Raw genomic sequence first — 19,758 nt, forward strand, 5'->3', positions numbered from 1 at the left:
CTGCCGAAGCTGGTCCTGAACCAAATCACGAAGGGCGACTAATTTACCATGTGGTAGGGGCCACTGGTTCTCCCAGGTGGGTTTAGTCACTAGCCACCGTAAAGGCAGCGTAGGATATTTTGTGCCCTTCAGCGCAGTGACCCCCATCAAAAATCCATCCAAATCCATACCCCCCAGGCTGCCAGCACATCCCGTCCCCAGAGGGTGATTGGAGCTGCAGTGACATAGGGCTGCACCTTGGCTGTCTGCCCATCTGAGTTTTTGATCAACACGGCCCTTTGGCTTATAAAGGTCTGTGTTGTACCCCCCAACCCTTTGACAGCCGCACCCAGAGTCCAAAGGCCACTTAGGAGGCCACGCAGAGGAGGAGATGACTGTCACGTTGATCAAACCTTGCAGCTGAACCTGAGGCAGGCTGGCACCCGGTAGAATCATGGAGCACGCTATCTGAGGCAGCAGAGTAGGTATGTCTGTGGACCAGAGGGCTTGTGGCAGTCCTGTGGATCCGAAGCCACCATCTCCACACAGCTGCTGGTCAGCCCTGGGAACACATAAGTGGAAAGGCACAAGTTGAGCAATGTGAGTCCCGGCTGGAATAGTGATGGAGGGGTGGGCGTGGAAACCATGGCACAAATTTGGCCCATGAAATCAGAGTGAATGACACCTGGGTGCGCAAAGATCCCTAGAAGGATGGTACTAGATCCTCCTACCAGCAATGCACTCAAGTCCATGGCCCAAAGGCCCAAATGCATTCAGAGGAACCTTATGCGCACTACAAGAAGCTGACTGCTGCTGTGGTGTGCACATCCACCCTGGCAGAACCATGGGTGCCTGCCTTGAGTTGGCTGAGACACCCTGTGCCAGTGCCATGTCCTAAGGAATCATTTGTGTCAATGTGCAGTTCCCCTGTGCACTCCGTCCCCCGCTTCCCGAACCTGCCAAACATTTGCCATTGGCATGGTGGGTGGACCTGCATTTCTTTGCAAAATGACCTGGCTTCCCACACCTTGAGCACAAGAAATTAGTTTGTTCCCTTTTTCACCACTGTCCCCTTTTTCTGCTTGCTCATTTTCTTCCCTTTCCTACAGTGGCCATCCCCAGAGTGCCTGGTCTGTCTGCAAAGCAGCTTCCAGAACAGACATTTTGTGGTCCACAGTAACTATCTTGTACATGCTTCGATCATTTCTGTCAATGATGGGTCACCTGGCAGCGCATTTAGGATCTTTCTGCAATAATCATTTGTGTTATCTCTCTCTAAGGTCTTACATAGAATTTGCCTCAAATTATCATCCCCAAACTGCTTCTCTAACGCTGACGCAAACCTTTCAACAAAGGGCAAGAACAATTCCTTCGCTCCCTGGGTTATTTTCACATATTGTGGCCTGGGAGTGGCTGTTTCTATGGTTTTCAACAATGCCATGAAGCCTACCTTTTGGGCCTGCTCGATAATGAGAGGGTCCCAGGTGGCCTGAAGATCAGGATTAGAAAAGGCCCATGAGCGCATCCACACCCTCTAGGATGGATGAGGATCTAAGATGAGGCAAATGCTGCCACCCTTTCAGCCATCCATCCCCAGCTGGTTATGAAAACGTGAAATGGCACTGGCTGGAACAACACAGAGGCCAAATTCTTACTATCATAGAGAGCAAGCAGGTCAGGGTTTATCACTCTGAGAACCTGCATAAGTTGAGCAGAACCCAGCCCGTACTTCACCACCTTATCTTGCAAATCTTCAACAACTCGCCAGGCCATGACCTCGTGTCTGTCATTTTGTCCCATATTCAGGACCACTTTGTGCATGGGAAAAGCCTGAATTGCACCTTTCAGTGAACCCCCATCACCCTGATCCCTCTGTACCACATCCTGAGATGGCAGAAGAACCATCTGACCGTCACTTATGGTCTCTTCCCCCCAGAGTGGTGGGTCAGTCTGACTTATACAGAGGGTATTTATTTATTTATAGGCTGTACGGTGCACACATAAACTGATGGATTATATTGCACCAGCCAGCAGCTCTAGGAATTCTCAATAATCATTATCAGTATCAAATACCGTATCAAATGGCAGGTAATAAATAACAATGTGCAAAACGCAATATGAAAGTGCAAAAGGCAATAAAAAAGTACAAAAGGCATTACTAAACTGCAAAAGGCAGTACAAAAGTGCAAAAGTCAATTATTAAATTGCCATTTATGACCCGGCTCTGCTGCAGGCACAGTGGAAAGCAGGAAGCTCTTGAGGGGAGTCATTCACCCCTGTCCCCCTCCCTGAGTGTCTCCACAGTGTCCCTGAGTGACGTCACCCCAGAAATTCCAGCCAGGACTTGGGGAAATTTCAATGAAAATTCCCAGAAAATTCCCCAGATTTGTCTCAAATACTGCATGGAGAGGGCACAGGTGACTGAAGCGGTGTCCCCAGTGATGTCACTGCTGCGATGATGTCACAGCGGTGATGTCACTGCCTTGAGGCAGCCTTGGGACATCCTCGATGGCTTTTTGGCACCACTCGGCCACTGCGCTGCTGCCGGGGCCACCGGGGCCACCATAGGGACTCAGGAGGACGTTGTGGATGTCCCCAAGTGTCCCCAGCAGGTGACACGTCAACAGGCAGGCGCTGGCATCCCACAGCTGCTCGGCCTTGGCCACCTTGGCCACCAAGTGCTCAGGGTCATCGGGGAACACCTCGTGTGCCCACTTCAGGGTGGTCTCAAAGTCCTCGAACCGGCACTTGATGTAACTGATAAACTCGATGGCTCTGTCACATGCATCTACCAAGCATTCCAGCACCCCCAGGACCACCTCTGTCCAATGTCCCCTCCTGATGGTCACCCTTGCCAGCCTGGTGGCCACCATGGCCTCTGCCATGGCCCCTCTGGTGGCCGCTGCCACCTGGGCATCGCGCATGGCCCCTGCCAAGGCCTCCTCATCCCTGTCCATGGCCACCATCAGCTGCTGGGCTGTGGCCGCCAGGTTGTCCCCAGCTGTCCCCCTGTGGGTGGCCTCATCCTGCTGATCCCTGGCCTGGGCAATGGCCACGGTGGTGGCCGTGTCCTCGCAGGTGTCACAGAGCCTGATGACCTTCTCAACCAGCTGTTCCCAACTCTCTGTGAGTGCGGCCACCAACTCCTGCCAGGCCTTGGCCATGGCTCTCACATCGGCCCAGGTGGTCCCAGGGGTGGCCCTGAGGGTGGCCAGGGCCTGGCCCAGGGAGGTGACACCAGAGCGGCCCAGGGAGGGGACATTGCCATGGTCCACAGTCTCACGGAGGCTCCAGGTGATTCTCCCCAGGGTGCGGGCGGGAACATTGGGGACACACGTCCCTGTGTGACCCAGTCACTGTGGCCACCACCTCACCCAGGGTGGCCACCACGGACACCAGAGCCTCCAGCAGCTGGGGAGGGGACAGGGCAGGTGTTAGGGACCTGCTGACATTTGCGGCCTCCTGCGCCCCTGTGCCCTCCCGGGGTCCCCTTTGCCCCTCCCTGGAGGGCTCTGCTGTCTCCTCTGTCCCTTTGTCACCCCCTGTCCCCTCTGCTTCCCCCTGCCACCCACCCCCGCTGTCACCTCTGCCGCCCTCGGTTCCCTCCACCCCTCTGTCACCTCCCTGCTTCCTGACACACCCTCCTGTCCCCTCTGTCACCCCCATGTCCCCCCATGCTGGGATTGTCACACCTCTTCAGGCTCCATGGCCACTGGGGACACTCTGGGGACACTCTGGAGATACTCCGGGGACACCTTGGGGAAGCTCTGGGGATACTCCAGGTGACAAACACGCCCAGGTGACAGTTGGGGACACACGGGAATGTGGCACAGCCGGAGGGAGGAAGTAGGAAGAGGTGACGTCACTGTCCCCTCTGCCCTCCTGGCTGTGGGGCCAGGGCGGGGTCCCCAATGTCCCCAACGTCCCCAACGGGACCCCGATGTTCCCTGAGTGTCCCCACATGGCCCTGGTGTTGCCCTGATGTCCCTCACAAGGCCCAAGTGTCCCCCAATGTCCAGCTGGGGACACCAGGGACACACTGGGGTCCTGTTGGGGACCTTAGGGACACCCTCGTGTCCTTCTGTTGGGGACACCGGGGTCACCTTGACGTCCCCTGTCCTGTTTTGGGTCACCACGATGTCGCCAGTGTCCCCACAGGATCTCTAACAGGACCCTGTTTTGTCGACAGTGTCCCCAACAGGACATCAGGGGACACTTGGGCCTTGTTGGGGACTCTGAGGGGACATTGGGGTCCCGTTGCGGACATTGGGGGTGAATTTTGGGGGCACCTGCCCTGGTGCCACAGGCCAGGGGACAGTGACGTCACCTCTTCCTGCTTCCTCTATCCGGCCACGCCACATTCCTGCTTGTCCCCAGCGGTGACCCGGGCGTGTTTGTCACCTGAAGTGCCCCCAGAGTGTCCCCGGAGAGTCCCCAGAGTGTCCCTGGAGCGTCCCCAGGGGCCATGGAGCCCCTCGAGGTGAGACAATTCCAGAGTGGTGGAGGGGAGGGGACAGAGGGGACACGGGGGTGACAGGAGGGGACAGGAGGTCGCAAAGGCGACAGGAGGGAATAGTAGGAAGGGGGAGGGTGACAGAGGAGTAGAGAGGGGGACAACAGGAGGTGGCAGGAGGAGGCAGAGGGGATGAGGGGATGAGAAATGGACAGAGGGGACAGCAGAGTCCTCCAGGGAGGGGACAAAGGGGACCCCACGGGGGCAGGGGGCCACCGCAAGAGGCCACAAATGCCACCAGGTCCCTGGCACCTCCCCTGTCCCCTCCCCAGCTGTCCCTGGCCCTGCTGCAGCCACAGGTCACCGTGGTGGCCACCCTGGGCGAGCTGCTGGCCACGCTGCCTGGGCGGGATGAGATGATGCGGCTGTTCGTGTCCTCAAAGTGCCCATACTGGGACCTGGAGGAATTCACCAGGGTGCTCCGGGCCACCATCAAGCACATCGATGACACCTGGTGGTGCCGAAATGTCACCTTCGATGATGATGACCCTGTCACCTCCATGAGCTGGGCCATGGCTGCCTACAAGAGCACCTCATGGACCGCCTGGGAATGTGCGAAAACGGCGGCCATCGTGTGGCAGGCGTCCTTGGATGTGCTCATGGAGAGGTGGGTCGAGCTGGCCAGGAAGGCCACCAAGCTCCGCAACGCCTGGTGGGAGGTGGTCAGTGAGGCGGCCGACATGGCGATCACCGCCACCTCCTTGGCAAGCTCCCTGCAGGAGGAGGTTGCCCGTTACGGGACAGCGCAGGAAAACAAGATGGAACTGGGTCAGGCCCTGGGCAGGCAGGAGGGGGCCGAGGTGGTGGACACGCTGGAAGCCCAGATGAGAAGACAGGCCAAGGAGGCTGTCAGTGAGGCAACAAGGACCACCAGGATGAGACAGTGGGTGGAGGTGGCCCTGGGGCTGCTGGAGCGCTTGGTGGCCGTGTGTGACGAAGCCACCGCATTCCCCTGGGAGCTGCAGTGCATGGTTGGGGACATCGAGGCCACCCTGGAGGGGACAAATGAGATGTCCCCTGATGTCCCTGAGGACTTTGTGGCCAAGGTGGCTGAGGCTGAGTGGCTGTGGGAGGCCAATGCCCGCCTGGCCAAGGATCACCTGCTGGGGACAGTTGATGACATCATCAAGTTCTATTTCGATGGTGCTCCCGCCAGCCCCACTGCCTGTGGGGTGGCCAAGCGGTGCCTGAGAGCCATCGAGGACATCCCAAGGCTCCTTCGACCCCAGGAGTGTCCCCAAGGTGTCCCCAAAGTGTCCCCACTGAGCGTGGAGCTCCAAGAGGTGCAATGGGGGTGGGGGGGAGAGGGGGAGAGAGGGGACACTGGGTGGGGAGGGGGTACAGGGGTGGGGATGGGGAAGGAGCAATGGGGCACGGGGGGCACGGGGGCAGGTGGGAGGGTGGCAGCTGGGACAAGAGGCTGTACTGTACAAGTGGTCTGTACTGGTTTATACGGGTCCATACTGGACTCTGGTTTCTCTTCAGATCGTATAAATCTTTCGCCTTTTACTAAAGATTTCCGTGGAGAGGAACAGGCACGAGTGTCGAGAAATTTTCTTTTTTTTTTTTTTTTTTTTTTGAAGGGGAGTGGAAATGGGTCCCTGCTCGGGGTGGTAATAACAAAAATCCCTCCTGCCCCCCATCCCCTAGCCAGGTGCCACTCCAGAATAGGTATGAGGCACTGGATCTAGACAGCCAGAGAGATGATTTAGAGGAAAATCATCCACCCAGTGAGCCTCCCAATTATGACTTGCCTAAAAAAAGGATTACCACCTCTAATGTCAAGAAAAAAAGAAGGGTAATCGTGGTGGGTGATTCCCTTCTGAGGGGGACAGAGGGCCCCATATGTCGACCTGACCCATCCCACAGGGAGGTCTGCTGCCTCCCTGGGGCCCAGGTACGAAACATCACTGTAAATGAAACTTCCTAGGCTGATTCAGTCCTCTGATTATTACCCACTGCTGATACTCCAAGCTGGCAGTGATGAGATTGAAAAGAGGAGTGTCAAGGTGATTAAAAGGGAGTTAAGGGCACTGGGTCAAGTGGTTGATAGGACAGGTGCACAGGTAGTGTTCTGCTCAGTCCCTTTGGTGGCAGAGAAAAACAATGAAAGGAATAGGAAAACTTATATCATTAATAAATGGCTCAAGGGTTGGTGTTATCGGCAAAATTTTGGATTCTTTGACCATGGAGCAACCTTTATGGCACCCGCTCTATTGGAATTAGATGGGGTACATCTCTCTGTTAAGGGTAGGAGGTTTTTAGCTCATGAACTGGCAGACCTTATTGAGAGGGCTTTAAACTAGGTCTGAAGGGGGAAGGGGATGCAGCTGGGCTGTTTGGAAGCAGGCCCAAGGGTGGTAAGACTGTGTTAGGGGAGAAATCAGCAGCCCAGCTGAGATGCATGTATACCAATGCACGCAGCATGGGTAACAAACAAGAAGAGCTGGAGGCCATGGTGCATCAGAAGGACTATGATGTAGTTGCCATCACAGAAACGTGGTGGGATGACTCACATAGTTGGAGCACTGCACTGGATGGCTACAAGCTCTTCAGAAAAGACAGAAAAGGGAGAAGAGGTGGAGGGGTGGCCCTTTATATTAGGGAGGTTTTGGATGTCACAGGTATTGAGACTAATGATGATGAAGTTGAGTCCCTATGGGTAAAAATTAAGGGGAAGGCCAACAAGGCCGACATCCTACTGGGAGTCTGCTATCGTCCACCCAACCAGGATGAAGAGATGGACAACTTATTCTATAAACAACTGAACAAAGTCTCAGGATCATCTGCCCTTGTTCTTGTAGGTGACTTCAACCTACCAGACATCTGCTGGGAACTCAATACAGCAAAAAAACAGCAATCTAGAAGGTTTTTAGAATGTGTAGAGGATAACTTTTTGTCACAACTGGTGGGCAAACCCACCAGGGGAGGGGCTATGTTAGACCTATTGTTTACAAATAGAGATGGACTGGTAGGTGATGTGGAGGTTGTAGGCCGCTTGGGACATAGTGATCATGAAACTATAGAATTCTCAATAATTGGTGAAATAAGGAGGAATATCAATAAGATCTCTACACTGGACTTCCGGAGGGCAGATTTTGGCCTATTTAAAAGACTTATCCAGAGAATTCCTTGGGAAACAGCCTTTAAAAACAAAGGAGTCCAAGAGAGATGGGTGTGCTTCAAAGCAGAGATCTTGAGGGCACAAGAACAGACTGTCCCTGTGTGCCGAAAGATGAGTAGACGAGGCAGTCTACTCATCCAGTCTGGATGAGTAATGAGGTTTTGAAGGAACTTAGAAATAAGAAAAAGATGTATCATCTTTTTAAGGAGGGAGTGATTTCTGAGGAATTATTTAAGGGTGCTGCCAGGGCATGTAGAAAAAAAATTAGGGAGGCCAAAGCTCAGTTTGAACTCAACTTGGCAACTTCTGTTAAAAATAATAAAAAAAGTTTTTACAAATATATTAATGGTAAAAGGAAAGGTATAACCAACCTCGGTTCCTTATTGGATGGAGCAGGCAAACTAGTTACTAAAGACGTGGAAAAGGCGGAAGTGTTTAATGTTTTCTTCACCTCAGTTTTTAGTGGTAAGACAGCTTATCCTCATGACAACTGTCCTCTAGGGTTGGTAGGTGGTGCCAGGGATCAGAATGGTCCTCTTATTATCCAAGAGGAGGCAGTCAGAGAACTGCTGGGACACTTGGATATTTATAAATCAATGGGACCAGATGGGATCCACCCGAGGGTGATGAGGGAGCTGGCAGATGAGGTTGCCAAGCCGCTCTCCATCATTTACCAGGAGTCGTGGCTCACTGGTGAGGTTCCAGATGACTGGAAACTGGCCAATGTGACACCTGTTTACAAAAAAGGTGGGAAGGAGGATCCTGGTAATTACAGGCCAGTTAGCCTGACCTCAGTACCAGGTAAGATAATGGAACGGTTCATACTAAGTGCTATCACACAGCACTTACAAGATGGGCAGGGTATCAGACCGAGTCCGCATGGGTTTATGAAGGGTAGGTCATGTCTGACCAACCTGGTCTCCTTCTATGACCAGGTAACTCATCTGATGGATGCAGGAAAGGCTGTGGATGTTGTCTATTTAGACTTCAGCAAGGCCTTTGATACTGTCTCCCACAGTACACTCCTGGAAAAGCTGGCAGCCCGTGGCTTGGATAGGAGCACTCTTTGCTGGGTTAGGAACTGGCTGGATGGCCGGCCCAGAGAGTGGTTGTGAATGGTGCTGCATCCAGCTGGCGGCCAGTCACCAGTGGTGTCCCTCAGGGGTCTGTACTGGGACCAGTTCTATTTAATATTTTTATAGACGACATGGATGAGGGCATCGAGTCCTTCATTAGTAAATTTGCAGACAACACTAAGCTGGGAGCTTGTGTTGATCTATTGGAAGGAAGGAGGGCTCTGCAGAGAGACTTAGATCGGTTGGATGGATGGGCAGAGTCCAACAGTATGAAGTTTAATAAGTCTAAGTGCCGAGTTCTGCATTTTGGCCACAAAAATCCCCTACAGCGTTACAGGCTGGGGACGGTGTGGCTGGATAGTGTTCAGGCAGAAAGGGACCTGGGGGTGCTGGTTGACAGCCGATTGGATATGAGCCAGCAATGTGCCTTGGTGGCCAAGAAGGCCAACGGCATCCTGGCCTGCATTAGGAATTGTGTGACCAGCAGGAGCAGGGAGGTCATTCTCCCCCTGTATTCGGCACTGGTGAGGCCACATCTTGAGTACTGTGTCCAGTTCTGGGCCCCTCAATTTAGGAAGGATATTGAGATACTTGAGCGTGTCCAGAGGAGAGCAACGAGGCTGGTGAGAGGCTTGGAAAACAAGCCCTACGAGGAACGTTTGAGGGAGCTGGGGTTGTTTAGCCTGGAAAGGAGGAGGCTTAGAGGTGACCTTATTGCTCTCTACAACTTCCTGAAGGGAGGTTGTAGACAGGTGGGGGTCGGTCTCTTCCACCGGGCAGCAACTGACAGAACAAGGGGACACAGTCTCAAGCTACGTCAGGGAAGGTATAGGTTGGATATTAGGAAAAAATTTTTCACTGAAAGAATAATAAAGCACTGGAATTCTCTTCCCAGGGAGGTGGTGGAATCACCATCTCTGGATGTGTTTAAAAAAAGATTGGACATGGCACTTGGTGCTATAGTCTAGTTGAGATGTCAGGGCATAGGTTGGACTTGATGATCTTAGAGGTCTCTTCCAACCTCATGATTCTGTGATTCTGTGATTCTGTGATACTGGTCCATACTGGTCTATACTGGGATATATGGCAGGGGTGTCACAGTGCAGCCAGTCTGAAGCTGCCCCCCAAATTCAACCAGCCTAGAAGTAAACAACTCCCTGGGGGAACAAGGCTAGCTTGGATTCAATTCTACACAGGGACCCTCAGCCAATGTCTTTCAGCCCTAAATGCAGACCTGTCATTGGCCAGGGAGCTGGACGGTGCTGACACCTCAACCAATCACATCTGTAAACGAGGGAAATTTGAAGCTCCTATGAAAGGAGCTGTGAGAATAAACCTGAGGCTGTTATTCATAGGGATCTTTGAGAGTTGGGTTGTTTGTACGTCGCTGAGGAACGGCCTCCACTGTGATATGTAATGACCCATGAAGTGATGCGGCTCAGCTATTCTCTGTGTACAGTGCAGGGGAGACTGAACTGTGCAAGAGCTGGAAAAAGCTGGTAAGGCAAGGAAACCAGACAGTGTAGGAGCCAGGAAAAGACAGAAAGGCTAAAAAACTGAACAGCGTAGGAGTCAGAGAAAGAAAAAACCTGAAAAAATAGAAGGAAAAACCCACCAAAGAAATAGGCGGATTAACCTCCGTAGAGGAACAACCAGTCGTTAAGATATGAACTTTTATTTTACTTCAACGAGGAAAAGAGTATGAGCAACAAGCTCTGAAAGCCACCAAGGACATTATAAAACTTTTGATGCTTATTTCAAACTCTCATGTACTCATGTTTCTCTGATGTTTTAAAATAAAATTACAACATAACCTGGCAAGCCAACAGCTCCTCGGAAGCAGAAGATTGTCAATGGTAAGACAATCTGCCCATCTCCTCACTCCGAGACTCAAATATTTAGCAAACATCAGTGGTAGAAATATGTGTGGTTTTAATTGAAATAGTTTTGAGTTTAATTGTTTATTGTTTGTAGTGTTAAGTTGGAACTTTGTAACTTCTAAACATAAAGGCTGTGGCATGCTAACCTAAAGGATTCTAATGTAGGTGATTTTGCCTGACAGCTTCTGGATGTGAACATCACAACTCCAGTGATGCACGAGGTACATCACTAGCTGTGGGAGACTGGGCTTGTTGAGTTGGGTGAAAAAGCCTTCTTCAACTAGGCTCATCATTTACATTTTTTAATCTAACCAAGAGGATGAATTGTCACATTGCAGCTGATCTGAAGCTGCCCCCTAAACTCCACCAGCCTAGAAGAAAACAAGTCCCTGGATAAGGCAAGGATAGGTTGGATTCAAACCCAAGCAAAGACCTCAGGCAGCCCTGCTCAAGCTTAGACACAGATACACCACTGGCCAGAGAGCTGGGTGGAGAGAACCCATCCAATCAGCTGTCTTAAGCCAGCAGATTCAAACCCCTTGTATAAAGAGGGTCTGAACAATAGTGAGGCTGTTTGTCACAAGAACCTTTTAGAGTTTGTGTCGTTTGTGTGTCTCTGACTAATGACCCCCTTCGTAACACATATGAGTGTAATTTTGTGTTTCAGTTGTGGACTGGGATGTGAACCTTGGGTGTGGTGTGAGAGTGAAATCTGTCATGAGAGGTGGCGTTGCACAGCCACACAAAAGAGTGCCTGGGACTGGGAGTGAGAAAGAGCCAGCATTCAGGCATGATTATTTTTTTTAATTTGTGTTGAAAATAGTGTGTGGGAAAAAAGCATTTAGTTCCCAGAGCCTGAAGAGTACTTGAGACGGACTGGGAAAATACCTGTGAATGGAGTAGAGTAAGATTTGCTTGAAATTTAAGAAAGAAGGAAAATAAAGTTGTGGGGACAGTGCTGGGATAAGCCAAGAAAATGGGACACAAAGCAAGCAAAGAGAAAAACCCCAGGGGAAAGGGGAGCAGGGAAACATCAATGGATATACCTCCAGATAGCCCCTAGGGATAAAATTGGCACAGTGGGAACATAACCCTGACACAAAGAATAAAAATAAAATCAAAATGATTAATTATGATATGATGAAATAGACTAAACAGGAGATAAGATCTGATTATTTATACTGGCCAAAAGAGAGTTCCTTTGAGGGGTGGATGTGCCAAACTTTGAATACTCATGTGAATGCCTAAGAACCAGTCAGTCAGGAAAAAACTGATTCTGCTGCCAGTTGGAAGGGTGAGGCTTCCGTGGAAAAGGAGAACTTGTTTAAATGAAAAGAAATGAAAAACTGGGACCCCTTGGAGTGTGTGTCCCCTCCATATCTGCCAGCACCTGATGCACCCCCTGCAGCCCCTGATGGACCCAGCCAGAATATCTGGGGCAGACCGGTCCAGCCAGAGGAGTGGAAAAATGAGAACCAAGCAGTGGCACTAAACCCCCTCTGGGAAGTGACATTGGCTGGGGCACACAGGGATTCGGGTTTGTCACTGCCCCACTTAATTCCTGCAAAGTGAGAGCATTTAAAAAGGAATTAAAAATTCTACTAGAAGATCCGATTGCATTAGCAGAACAAGTAGACCAATTTTTGGGACCTAATGTTTATACCTTGGACAAAGTACAATCTGTAATAAACCTTTTGTTTAAAGCTGTGGAAAGACAAATTATCTGAGCAGCAGGGATGTGGATTTGGGAGAGGGAACATGTATACCACGGACGCCGCGAGGAGCAGAAAATGCCCTTGCAATGCCCTAATTGGGACCACCATAACCCCGGGGGAAGGCAAAACATGGAAGATTATAGAGCATTAATTGTCAGGGGGAATTAGGGAGGCTGTTCCCCCCAAACTCAGAATGCCCACAAGGCATTTGCTGAACAACAAAAGAAGGAGGAGACTCCAAGTGAGTGGCTGGAGAGGTTAAACAGAAATACAAGACAATACTCAGGTATAGACTCTGATACAACAGCTGGACAAGCTTTATTGAAGATAACCTTTGTCACTCGTGCTTGGCTGGATATAAGACAAAGCTAGAAAGACTGCGGGAATGGCAGGAGAAGGGATTGAATGACATGATAAAAGGAGCCCAGAAGGTCAAGGTACGGAGGGATGAGGAGAAATCCAAGGGGAAAGCAAAAATAATGGCAGCTGCTATTGCTGAGGGGAACCAGCATGGAAGGACCCACCCCCAGAGGGAAGTGAGACCCTGTCAGGGCAAGGCAAATGGGTGCAGGGGGAGGATAATGGGACCAGAGCTCCCTGGGGAAGAGGCCCTAAAAGGGGAGAGGGCAATTGAACAACCGAGGCCCTGTCACCAATGCAGGGAAATTGGGCATTTGAGATGAAACTGCCCATGGAGGGAAAGGCACCTGAAGGTTTTTGAGGAGGCTCAAGAAATGATCTGCTGTACCCATGATGGAAAGTTGCCTCATTCACCACCACCAAACTGCCAATGAGTGTCCCTGAGTGGCCCCAGAGTGTCCCAAGAGTGTCCCAGTGACATGACCCCAGCCATTCCCATCAGGATTTTGGGCAATTTTAATGAAAATTCCCAGGAAATTCCCCAAACTTGTCTCAAATCTCTGGCGGGGACGAGGGAGTGGACAGGTGACACCAGAGATATCCCCAATGATTTCACCACCCCTGATGACATCACAGCAGTGACATCACTGTCCCCGCAGCAGCTTCGGGATGGCCTCGACAGCTTTTTGGCACTGCATGGCCACTGCATGGCCAGTGGGGCCACCAGGGCCACCAGGGACACTCGAGAGGAGTGCACGGATCTCCCCGATTGTTCCCAGCAGGTGATCACTGACCAGGCAGGTGCTGGCGTTCCACACCTGCTCGGCCTCGGCCACCGCAGCCACCAAGCTGTTGGGGACATCAGCTGTTGGGGACATCCCCTCCAGGGAGGCCTGGATGGCCCTGAGCCGGCGCAGCAGCTCCTGGGGGAACGCGGTGGCTTTGTCACACGCAGCCACCAAGCGCTCCAGTGGGCCCAGGGCCGCCTCTGCCCGCTGGCCCCTTTTAGTAGCCGCCCCTGCCATGCTGGAGGCCACCACAGCCTCTTCCATGGCCTTGGTGGCCGCCTGCTCCTCATTGGCAGTGGCCTCCATATGGGCATCGTACTCAGTGATGGCCGAGGCCATCTTCTCCTTGTCCCGGACCAGTGGCAGCTGCCAGACCTCAGCCACCAGGCTGTGCCAAGATTTCTCCCAGCATTTTTCCTTGACCCGCAGGTCCCCGGCCCGGCTGTTGGCAGTGGCCGCAGTGGTGGTCTCCCTGGTGGCCGTGTCACTGCAGGGGTCACAGAGCTCGGTGGCCTCCCTGGACAGCCGGTCCCAGCTGTCTTCGAATGTGGCCACCAAGTCCCGCCAGGTGCTGGCCGCATCTCTCACATGGGCCCAGGTAGCCCCTCGTTTGTCCTTGAGGGCAGCCAGGGCCTCACCCAGGGAGGTGACACGGGGGTGGCCCAGGGTGTCCCGGAGGTGGCCGATGAAGGTCCCCAGGGCCTTTTGCAGGGAACTTGGGGACACGCCCAGCAGCACGTCCCCGTACGTCCCAGCCACGGTGGCTGCCAGCTCACCAAGCCTGGCCACCACGTCCACCAGCAACTCCAGCAGCTGTGGAGGGGACAGGGGAGGTGGCAGGGACCTCGTGGCACTTGTAGCCTTCTGGGATGGTCCCTCTTCCCTCCTGGGGCTCCCATTTGTGTGCTCCCTGGAGGGCTCTGCTGTCCCCTCCATCCCTTTGTCACCCCCTCGTCACCTCTACCACCCCCTGCCACCCTCCACTGTTCCCCCCTGCCACTCTCTGTCCCTACCACCCCTCCGTCACCTCCCCGTTCCTGCCACGCTGCTGTCCCCTTTGCCATCCCCTGTCCCCTCCTTCCCCCCTGCACCTGGATTGTCTTACCTCACAGGGTTCCATGGCCTCAGGGGACAGGACAGGGACACACCTGGGGGACACTCGGGTGACACGCAGGAACGGCACAGCCGGCAGTAAACAGGAAGAGGTGACATCACCACCCCGGCCCCGCCCCCCCCCCATCTGCAGGTGCCCGATGTCCCCCTGATGGCCCCCACGGCACCCCGATGTCCCCTCAGGGTCCCCACATGGCCCCAGTGTCCCCTGAGTATCTCCAACAGGACCCTGATGTCCCCTCAGTGTCCCCAACAGGGCCCTGTTGTCCCCCAAGAGACCCCCAGTATCCCCTCAGTGTCCGCAACAGGGCCTCAATGTCTTCCCTGATGTCCCCAACAGGAGCCCAATGTCCCCAACATTCCCTCAGGGCCCCCAACAGAGCCCAAATATCCTCCCGGTGTCCCCAGCGGGACCCTGATGTCCCCTGAGTGTCCCCAACAGGCCTTGATGCCCCCCCCATGTCCCCAGCAGGGTGCAAATGTCTCCTGATGTCCTGCTGGGGACACTAGGGGACACTGGGATCCTGTTTTGGTCACTGTGGGGACATCAGGGACATTGTGGTGCCCCAAAACAGGACAGGGGATGTCAGGGTGGCCTGGGGGTCCCCAAGGGAAGGACACGGGGATGTCCCCAAGGTCCCCAATGTCCCTCAGGGTGTCCCCGTGCCCCAGCGGTGACAATGCCACCCCCATGTCCCTAGCCCATCCCTACCCCTGCCCCACCAGCCCTCTATGGGCCGCCTCCAGCCTCTGTGCCACCTCCTTGTCCACCTCCCTCCACCTCCCTACGATGCGCCCAAGCTCCTTGGCAGCGCTGGGGAAGCCCTGTCTCCGTGTTCCCCACGGCGTCTCCTCCCTATCCTGGTTGACAGCCTCCACCAACTCCTTCAGTGCCCGCGTCACCTTCTCCAGCTGCCCCAGTGCATCCGCGGTGGCCCTGTTGGTGGCTGTGGCGGCCTCGGCACTGGCCCTGTTGGCCGCCACCTGCTGGGCACGGTCATGCAGGCGCAGGGCCATGTCCCGCTGGTGGCCTGCAGCATTGGCCAGGTGACGCCGCGATGTCCCCAAACCCCGCAGGGCTACCTCGCAGGACACGGCCACCACAGTCAGGGCCAGCAGCAGGTGACCATCGTCAGTCACCCCCAGGGCAGTGCGAGCTGAGTCCAGGGACACTGCAGGGACATGGGGACACTGGACAGGTGGCACCTGGGACATGGCAGTGCCACCTGTCTAGTGCCACCAGACTGGTGGCACCAGCGGCAGAGCAGTGGCACTAGTTCCACCCCAGTGCTAGCACCCCAGTGTCACCAGCTCCATCCCAGTGCCACCAGTTCTGTCCCACTGTCACCACCTGAGTGCCACCAGCCCAGTGTCACCAGCCCAGCTGCAGAAACAGTGTCCTCAGTCCTGTCCCAGTGCCACCATCTCAGTGTCCCCAGCTCCATCCCAGTGCTTCCATTCAATCCCAGTGCTTCCAGTGTCAGCCCACTGCCACTGCCCCATTGTCCCCATACCATTGTCAGTATCCCAGTGTCACCAGATCCATCCAAATGTCCCCATCCCAGTGTTCCCAGTGTCACCAGTTCCCTCCCAGTTTCCCCAGTCCTGTCATCCTGTCCCCCATCCTGTCCCAGTGTTCCTAGTTGTGTCCCAGTGTCACCAGTACCATCACTGTGCCACCAGCCCAGTGTCCCCAGTCCTGTCCCAGTATCCCAATCCCAGTGTCACCGGTCACCTCCCACTGTCCCCAGTTCCAGCCCAGTGTCCCTGTGCTGATGTCATCACCCCAGTGCCAACAGGGTTGCTCCGGTGTCACTACCCCAGTGTCACCAGTTCCATCCCAGAGCCACCAGTTCCATTCCAGTGTCATCACCCCAGTGTCCCCAGGGCAGTCCCGATGTGACCAACCCAGTGTCACCATCCCAGTGCTCCCAGAGCCAGCCCAATGCTCCCAGTTCCAGTCCAGTGCCACTGCCCCCTTGTCCCCATACCAATGTCATCATCCCACTATCACCAGATCCATCCAAATGTCACAATCCCTGTGTTCCCAGTTCCCTCCCAGAGTCACCAGTCCCATCCCAGCATCTCCCATCCTGTCCCAGTGTCCCTGCGTCAGTGTTCCCAGTTGTGTCCCATGTCCCCAGTCCCTTCCTGATGTCTCCATCCCAGCATCCCCTCCCAGTGTTCCCAGTTCCATCCCAGTACCCCAACCAAGGGAGTCATCCCAGTGTCACCAGTGCCACCCATGGCACCAGCCCAGTGTCACCAGTTTAATCCTAGTGTCCCCAGTTTCATCCCAGTGTCCCCCATTCTGCCCCAGTGTCCCCATCCCAGTGTCACCAGTCCCACCCCAGTTTCCCCAGTCCTGACCCAGTGTCCCCCATCCCATCTCAGTGTCCCTGTCCCAGTGTCCCTGTCCCAGTGTTCCCAGCTGTGTCCCAGTGTCACGAGTTCCATCCCAGTGCCACCACCCAATTGTCCCCAGGGCTGCCACAGTGCCACCAGCCCCATGTCAACATTCCAGTGTCACCAACCTAGTGTCCCCAGTTCCATCCCAGTGCCACCACACCCGTGTCATCATTCCAGTGTCACCACCCCAGTGTCCTGAGTTCCATCCCCGTGCTCCCACTGCCAGCCCAGTGCCACCACCCCATTGTCCCCATACCAATGTCACCATCTCAGTGCCACTGCCCCATTGTCCCCATACCAATGTCACCATCCCAGTGCCACCACCCCATTGTCCCCATACCAATGTCACCATCCCAGTATCACCAGCCCTGTCCCAGTTTCCCCAGTCCTGTCCCACCGTCCCTGTCCCAGTGTAACCAGTTCCATCCCAGTGTCCCCATCCTGGGGCAGTTGAAGGTCTCTACTGGTCGGTAGGGCTCCATACTGGTCTGAACTGGTCTGTACTGGTTGCTGCATCCCCTGCTGCCCCATGATGCTCTACACTGGTCCATACTGGTCTATACTGGTCTGAACTAGCCTATACTGGTAAGGGCAGGGAAAAGTCTCTCTTGGTCTGTAGATATTCATATTGTCCATATTGGTCTGAACTGGTTTATACTGGTTCATACTGGTCTGAACTGGTCCCCACAGCTCTGTACTGGTCCATACTGGTCTATACTGGTAAGGGCAGGAGAAAGTCCCTCCTGGTCTGTAGAAACTCACACTGGTCTGAACTGGTCTGAACTGCCTCCCACTGTTCTATAAAGATGTATACTGGTCTGAACTGGTTTATACTGGCCTATACTGGTTCATAATGGTCTCTACTGGTCTATACTCGTCCATACTGCCTCCCACTGCTCCATGCTGGTCTATACTGATCACTGCTGGTCTGTAATGGTTTATACTAGTTTATACTGGTCCATACTGGTGTTTTACTCACGCACGGCCGCGCACAGCACCATCAGCCCCATGGTGACCCCGTGCCAAGCCCGTAGCCAGCGCTGCCACTGCCGTGCCCGTCCCTCCTCGCGTCCCAGTGCCGCCGCTGCCTCCTCAGCCTTGGCCACGAGATGCCGCAGCCGCTGCTCGTCCTCGTCCCCCAGGGTCCCCAGGGCCACCGCTGGGGCCACTGCGGCCTCCCGGGCTGCCTCCAGCCCCTTCAGGGCCCCCTGGGCCTGCCTCAGTGCGGCCTCGGCCTCGGCCAGAGCCACAGGGACGCTGTCCGGTGTCCCCAAGGCCTCGGCCAGGGCCACCAGGGCCGCCAGGGCCCTGTGCCGTGCGGCCTCCGCCGTGGCCACCTCGGGAGGGAGGGCAGGAGGGGACACCTGGGGACAGGAGAGGGGGGTTAGGGGGATGCCAGAAGGGGTTTGGGGGGTCCCCAGTGGGGTTTTTGGGGGATAGGGGGAGTGAAGGGGTATTTGGGAGGTCCCAGGAGGGGTTTTGGGGGGTCTCCAGTGAAGTTTTTGGGGGTTAGGGGGCATGCAGGGGGGGTTGGAGTGTCCCAGAAGGGTTTTGGGGGGTCCCCAGTCAGGTTTCTGGGGGACAGGGGGAGTGCAGGGGAGATTTGGGGGGGTCCCAGAAGGGGTTTGGGGGGTCCCCAGTGGGGTTTTTGGGGTAGGGGGTGTGCAGGGGGGGTTTGGAGTGTCTCAGGAAGGGTTTTGGGGGTCCCCAGTGGGGTTTTTGGGGGGTAGGGGGAGTGAAGGGGTATTTGGGAGGTCCCAGGAGGGGTTTTGGGGGGTCTCCAGTGGGGTTTTTGGGGAGTAGAGGGAGTGCAGGGGGGGTTTGGGGTGTCCCGGGTGAGCAGGGGACATCTAGAGGACACGGCCCGGGGTGGGGGGCAGAGTGGACATGGGGGCAAGGGGGTCCCAGGTGAGGCTCCCAAGGGATTGGAGGGGCTCCAGGTGAGGTTTTTGGGGTCCCAGGTGAGGTTCCCCAGGGATTTGGGGCCCCCAGTTGAGATTTCCCAGGGATTTGTGGCTTCCCAGTTGAGAATTCCCAAAGATTTGGGGTTTCCCAGCTGCACAGGTGAGGATTTGGAGGGTCCCATGGGTCCAGGTGAGGGTCCCAAGGGATTCCCAGGTGATGTTTAGGGGGGTCCCAGGTGAGAATTCCCAAGGATTTGGGGTTTCCCAGGTGTCCCAGGTAAGGCTTCAGGGAGGTTTTGTGGTTCTCAGGTATCCAGGTGGGATTTTGGGGTGGTTCCACCTGAATCCCCCCAGGAATTTGGGGAATCCCACTCCTCTTTTCCCCCTCCCCGGCCCCTCTGAACTCCCCAGATTCTGGAACTTTCCATTTTTCATTTCCCCCCTCTGCAGCCCCAGCCCTGGGGATTCCCAAACTTCACCAAATCCCCCCAAATCCTCCAAATCCCCCCCAAATCCCCTCAGGTGCCCGCTGGGGGTGATCCCAGGGTTTTGGGGTACCCACCTTGGACTCCATCCCTGTCCCCCTCCGGAGGCTGCGGCCAGAGATCTGAGGGCAGAGGGCGTCGAGGCTGGGAGGAGGGAGGGCCCCACGCCCTGATCCTCCCCCGAGGGGCAGAACTGGCCTTGCCAGGACCTCAGGGAACCTTTTGGGGCTGGCTTTAACCCCTTGGGGCCCGGATCCACCCCCCAGGGCTCCATTTCCCTGCCAGGACCCCACTGACCCCTCAGGGCCCTCATTTAACCCCTCAGGATCCCATTTACCCTTCCAGGACCCCATTTATCTTTCCAGGACCCCACTGACCGCCTCAGGGCCCAATTACCCCACCCAGGGCTCTG

General features: G+C 54.9%; 3 protein-coding genes and 1 non-coding gene across 4 annotated transcripts; 2 read left to right on the forward strand and 2 right to left on the reverse strand.

Annotated features, from left to right (window-relative positions):
* The first annotated feature begins 4,324 nt into the window (after nucleotides 1-4,324).
* Nucleotides 4,325-6,005, forward strand: LOC135291649 (uncharacterized). Its single transcript, XM_064405898.1, has 3 exons — nucleotides 4,325-4,459; nucleotides 4,765-5,786; nucleotides 5,978-6,005. Exons 1-3 carry the CDS (start codon nucleotides 4,445-4,447, stop codon nucleotides 6,003-6,005), a joined length of 1,065 nt encoding a protein of 354 aa, XP_064261968.1. The 5' UTR covers nucleotides 4,325-4,444.
* On the forward strand, nucleotides 5,958-6,079 carry LOC135291675 (U5 spliceosomal RNA). The gene has a single exon (XR_010354430.1). It is a non-coding gene; the product is annotated as a U5 spliceosomal RNA (small nuclear RNA).
* Nucleotides 6,080-12,576: 6,497 nt separating this feature from the next.
* Nucleotides 12,577-14,647, reverse strand: LOC135291673 (uncharacterized). Its single transcript, XM_064405932.1, has 2 exons — nucleotides 14,541-14,647; nucleotides 12,577-14,248 (listed from the first exon to the last, which is right to left on the reverse strand). Exons 1-2 carry the CDS (start codon nucleotides 14,553-14,555, stop codon nucleotides 13,292-13,294), a joined length of 972 nt encoding a protein of 323 aa, XP_064262002.1. The 5' UTR covers nucleotides 14,556-14,647; the 3' UTR covers nucleotides 12,577-13,291.
* A 42-nt stretch (nucleotides 14,648-14,689) lies between these two features.
* On the reverse strand, nucleotides 14,690-19,467 carry LOC135291674 (uncharacterized). The gene is made up of 3 exons (XM_064405934.1): nucleotides 19,424-19,467; nucleotides 17,937-18,321; nucleotides 14,690-15,720 (listed from the first exon to the last, which is right to left on the reverse strand). Exons 1-3 carry the CDS (start codon nucleotides 19,433-19,435, stop codon nucleotides 15,257-15,259), a joined length of 861 nt encoding a protein of 286 aa, XP_064262004.1. The 5' UTR covers nucleotides 19,436-19,467; the 3' UTR covers nucleotides 14,690-15,256.
* Nucleotides 19,468-19,758: the final 291 nt, after the last annotated feature.

Source organism: Passer domesticus (assembly GCF_036417665.1).
Source record: "Passer domesticus isolate bPasDom1 chromosome 26 unlocalized genomic scaffold, bPasDom1.hap1 SUPER_26_unloc_1, whole genome shotgun sequence".
NCBI lineage: Eukaryota > Metazoa > Chordata > Aves > Passeriformes > Passeridae > Passer > Passer domesticus.

Coding starts and splice junctions, on each gene's coding strand:
- LOC135291649 (XM_064405898.1), top strand. Junction 5,787..5,977: donor CTCCAAGAGGTGCAATGGGG/GTGGGGGGGAGA, acceptor GTTTCTCTTCAG/ATCGTATAAATCTTTCGCCT.
- LOC135291674 (XM_064405934.1), bottom strand. Junction 15,721..17,936: donor GGTGCTGTGCGCGGCCGTGC/GTGAGTAAAACA, acceptor ATGTCCCTGCAG/TGTCCCTGGACTCAGCTCGC.